We start from the raw sequence: 4,687 nt of genomic DNA, 5'->3' as shown, positions 1-4,687 counted from the left end.
GTACATTATACTCTTACAATATGGATTTTGGATTTCATCTTAGGGGAGGTATTGGTTTAGGATTTAGAAAGAATTTTAATGACTTTAAAAGTTAGGTAAAATATGTTGTTATTCAATCAAAACTTTTAAAAACTCTTTAAAAATTTGGTGTTATTGGTTGTGGATTTGTAAAAAGTTATCTAAAATCTTGATAAATATAGTGTTATTGGATTAAGAGCTTTATAAAGTCATTAAAAGTTTTATGTTATTCAAGTAAAACAAAAGAATCTTGGATTGTTAATAAATTCAAATTTTATGTTATTGGTTTAGGATTTTATATCATTTCCTTCATAACAAAAGTCATGAAAACTCTTTCATCAAATAGAAAGATTTTACAAGATTAGAAAAAACAAATCATCAAGATTTTAAAAAACTTCTTAAACAATCTCTTAGAATCCTTCATTTTTAACTTTCAATTTTCTATGATTCTAACAATCAGCAAGAACATAAAATCATTAAATTTTTTTCTAAATCTTAAACCAATACCTCCCCTTAGCTTATAGTAATTATTATGTATGTTAATGGGAATAATTAGCCAGAAAATCAATTTTCAGTACGTGACTAGAAAATTGTTCGCAAAATGGATTAATTGGTGAAGTAACCTTTCAAAAATCCAATTTCAAAAAGGGTAAAAAACAAATTCATTTTGGACATGGCTCAAGCTGTAATCATACACCAAAAAATGTTAGCTTCCCAACTTTTCTATTTTGGGGACAAAAAGAAAAAAGTTCTTAAATTTTTTTCTGACCAATTTATCCCTTTCAGCTGTGTGTTTGCGACTATAAATAGGGCAAACATGTAAATTTATAAAAATTTGTTAGCGTTTCCATAAACAAGTGAAAGCTTCCCAATCACCCCCAGAGTCTCAGACAAAGTATCATCTGAATTCATGTGGTACTATTTTGTCGTGACTGAAGTACCTAAGACCAGTTATACAATATAACCCACACTAAATTTTAGATTTGGCCATTTCACTTAAAAATTGTTCAACCACCAGAATACATTTCTTGACAAGCCTATCATATACAGTTTTGGATGGCCATTTCTTTAACAGTCGTTGCCAGTCTCTGGAACACCTTCAGGTTATGTCCTACTTTTCCCTGCGATAGAGAGAAGTTGGGTCACCACCACCTTCCACTTTCAGCATTCACATATAATCGAAAAATTCTAGTATATCGAGAAGGCTACCTCATTTAGTAATGCAAGCCTCTCTATGGTAGGCGACAATTTGCCACAGAGAACTGTAACATCTTGTTGTAGATGGGGTTTTGAACCATATGATCCCCTTTCATTTGAACTAACGGATCTGCAGATGTCAGATGTCAAGTGTTCAGCACAAAAACACTAGAGCAAACCGTATACACACTGTAAATTTATTCCCTTGATATCAATTGTTGAAGATAAAGTTGTATACCTATCTTGGAGATGGATCAGGATAATATTTAGTACATGCTCAGCAAGTTGTAGTAACAAGGTGATTAACTGGTCCCTGTTACCCACAATTTGGCACATTTCAACCATAGCTATGTATCTCCTGAGGTAAGTAACACGCCACAAACAAATAAAAACAATGGTCAAGCGTCTTACTAATCTTTGATAGGACGAAAGGTGGGCAAATTCTATGTGAATAACCCACTTCTGTTTTAGTATATGCACGCATGAGCTAGCAGAAGAAAGAAATTCACTAACCTTTTGTGTATGTTGTCGGACGGTGTGACATATTCTTGGCAATCACACATCGTGATGATCGCATCTACATCTTGTCTAGAGAGCTCGTTTATGTCTCTAATCTGCCAATTATACATGCAATTTCGAATATATATATATATAATTGGAAAGAAGAGTCTGAAACGTGTAAACAGTAGGAATTAGGATAATATACCTTATGAAGAAGTAATGACTTTTTCTCTGCTGCTCTCTCGAGGGAGTCGGTCACATGTGAAAGAAGAGATGCAAGCAACAGCAACGTCGGTTGGCGTAGTTTAGTGGAACTATCAAAAGAATCATCTGAAACCTGGGGGGAGGAGTGGGCGTTTGGACAAAGGACATTAGTATTTACTTGTAGTTCATTCAAACAACTGAACAGTGAAAACGTGGACAGGAGAAACTGAGGGAAATGGCTACAAGATTACCTGTAACCTCAGAGAATTTTTGGTCACCAGAAAATATAAGTAAGAAGTCAAGCTGAACCGCAATTGAGACAATTTGAGCTCTGATCCCTTCTGTCCACCAGATGAGAAACAAAAAAGAGAAACCCCACGAATATAAGAATTCAAGGATTAGATGACAATCTGCCAATAACATATGAGAAACTATATACTCATCCATGTACCCGAACTACTTGTCCTACCTGCGATGATATCGACTTAATGGGGGAGACGATGAAAAGCTTGCTCATCATATCAAAAAGCCCTTGAACAAACCCATATCCATCGTTCTCTTCAAAAGGCCAGACCTACAAAACAAGCAAACTCACTTTCCAGAAAACGCATCTATAGCTTGGGGGATTTCATGAGCCCTCTTGAGGACGCAATTACGAAAAGAGAAGCAAAAAAATTAAGAAGTTATAGCTCGCCAAAGAATTACCTTGCTCAATATTCCTACTGCAAGAATAATTTGCTCCATCAATAAATCATCTGCTTGAGTGAAGTCTTCGCGAAGAAGTTGGTCAAAAAGAAATTGATGTCCTTTGATAAACTCAACGACTTCACGAACAATTTTATTCCTCCCCTATCAAACGCCCAGGTGAAAAACGAAGAAAGAAAATCAGTTACCAAGAAAAATCAACAACAATGACTTGCACTAATGATATGAATAGGAAAAGAATGGTGAAAAACAATTCTAGATCATAAAGATCAGACACCCAGAATAAGAACAATACTAATTGTCCAAAATTTTACAAATGTCTCAGTATTTGATTGTTATGTCTTGCAAACATATTGCAAATGTCATCCAGTGATTATACTTATATAAGTTGGAACGTTTGAAGACACTCCCTTATTTCCTACTTCTACTTGTTAGAGGCCTCAAAGATGTAAAAATTAGCAAAGAAAATCAGTGACATCATTCAAGTTTCTAAGAGACGCAAACAACAGATTAGTTTTAGTGAAAGAGAAAAGCGCAATAATATACTAATTTCAAATTTCAAAAAAAGTGAACTAGGTGTCTGTCATTCAATTCTAGAATGTCTGTATTACTCTCACACAACTCAAATAAATCAAAAGTCAAATTATAAGAATTGCAAAGTCTAAAAATGTCCCTAAACGATGTGGAAGATACTGTATAAATGGCAACTCATGCTTACTAAACCAGGCCAATCAATATGGAATAGAGTGTTAAATTAGCAACCCAAAAGAACATAAAGAAAAGGTCATCTAAAGAAACGCAGCTGACCTCAAAAAATTCAGAGGTCTCAACCAATGAGGTTAGAGCAAACACCAATCTTAGGACAGCAGTGATTATCGTTCGTTGCTTTTGCACATCATATCCTACATCACTCTGAATTTTCATATCCACCCGTCTCATATTTCCCTGGAAGGCACTTTTGGGATTAAAAGCAGATAAAATATTGAGGCCACATAAAGAAAACCTGACAACTACAGATAATATATTACCTTAAAGCTGATAGCTCTACAAGAAGAAATGTGTTCCAGCGCACCCATGGAGAACAGAACCTGGCCTCCAGACTTTCCGTACTTGTGACTAATTCTAAGTAGCAATGCCAGTTCTGATTCTAAGGTACATGCTCGCTGTTGTGACTCCAGCAAATGTGTTCCATCCTGGGAACAATTATATGATAAATACACATGCATGAATGTCAAGTCCTCAAAATAAGAATACCCACATGTAAATCAGGTTTCTAAAGTATGTAAACTAGCAGCATATGAAGATTATATAATCCCCAATACCTACCTACTATAATACCCACATGTAAATCAGGTTTCTTAAGTATGTAAACTAGCAGCATATGAAGATTATTATCCCCAATACCTACTACGTAATGGGGCATAAAACACACGAGTTACATACGGTGTCTAGTCTTTTCATATGGATCAAAAAGTCAAACCAACAGCTAATGGGACACATTATGCCGCTCGTTAAGAAGATTTAACAGGTTTGTGATTCTATTTTGACCATCTTGCTATAAATATACTGTGCACTCGCATTTGCATTTGTGAACTCCTATGCACTGAAAGGGCATTATTGACTCAAATACAATTTAATCTACTTTTGCTAGTTTATCAGTCAAACCCAAATCAATTTATTACCACTAATTACAACAAGTGCAACAAGGAAATGCATAGCAATGACCACACTAGAAATTCACAGGAAAATTACCTGGTAGGAGATATTACTAATGCTACCAAGGCAAGACCGTATGAAACCTCTGCTCTGAAGCTGACTAAGGAAAAATCTCTCGTGATCAATGCAAACAAGAGCTTCCAGCACATAGAGTGATATTGTTTTCCCAAATTCACTGCCTTGACTTGCATCCTTGATTACCTGGAATTAGTATTCGCAATGTGAAACTGTTCAAATAAATATAGCACATCTCAATACAGAAGTAACAATTACCAGATCCAAGATGCCCTGAGCTTCTTTCTTTATTATTAAAAAGTTGGCACGAGCAAGATCAGCCTGCTCCTTG

The 4,687-nt window shown here is 35.3% G+C and overlaps 1 protein-coding gene across 1 annotated transcript in view; it reads right to left on the bottom strand.

Annotated features, from left to right (window-relative positions):
• Positions 826–4,687, bottom strand: part of LOC104728777 (nuclear pore complex protein NUP205-like) — a 13,003-nt gene continuing 9,141 nt past the window's right edge. Inside the window, exons 22-33 of the mRNA XM_010447713.1 lie at positions 4,615–4,683; positions 4,378–4,542; positions 3,654–3,818; positions 3,433–3,570; positions 2,626–2,769; positions 2,390–2,494; positions 2,172–2,261; positions 1,922–2,053; positions 1,729–1,829; positions 1,454–1,573; positions 1,228–1,345; positions 826–1,139 (exon numbers count right to left, since the gene is read on the bottom strand). Of these exons, the coding sequence (XP_010446015.1) occupies positions 1,059–1,139; positions 1,228–1,345; positions 1,454–1,573; positions 1,729–1,829; positions 1,922–2,053; positions 2,172–2,261; positions 2,390–2,494; positions 2,626–2,769; positions 3,433–3,570; positions 3,654–3,818; positions 4,378–4,542; positions 4,615–4,683 (1,428 nt within the window). The 3' untranslated portion in view covers positions 826–1,058. The remainder of the gene's footprint in view (positions 1,140–1,227; positions 1,346–1,453; positions 1,574–1,728; positions 1,830–1,921; positions 2,054–2,171; positions 2,262–2,389; positions 2,495–2,625; positions 2,770–3,432; positions 3,571–3,653; positions 3,819–4,377; positions 4,543–4,614; positions 4,684–4,687) is intronic.

This window comes from Camelina sativa, chromosome 11 (assembly GCF_000633955.1).
Source record: "Camelina sativa cultivar DH55 chromosome 11, Cs, whole genome shotgun sequence".
Taxonomy (NCBI): Eukaryota; Viridiplantae; Streptophyta; class Magnoliopsida; order Brassicales; family Brassicaceae; genus Camelina; species Camelina sativa.
The sequence above is the reverse complement of the archived record's forward strand: the minus strand, read 5'-3'. Positions and strand labels throughout refer to the sequence as shown.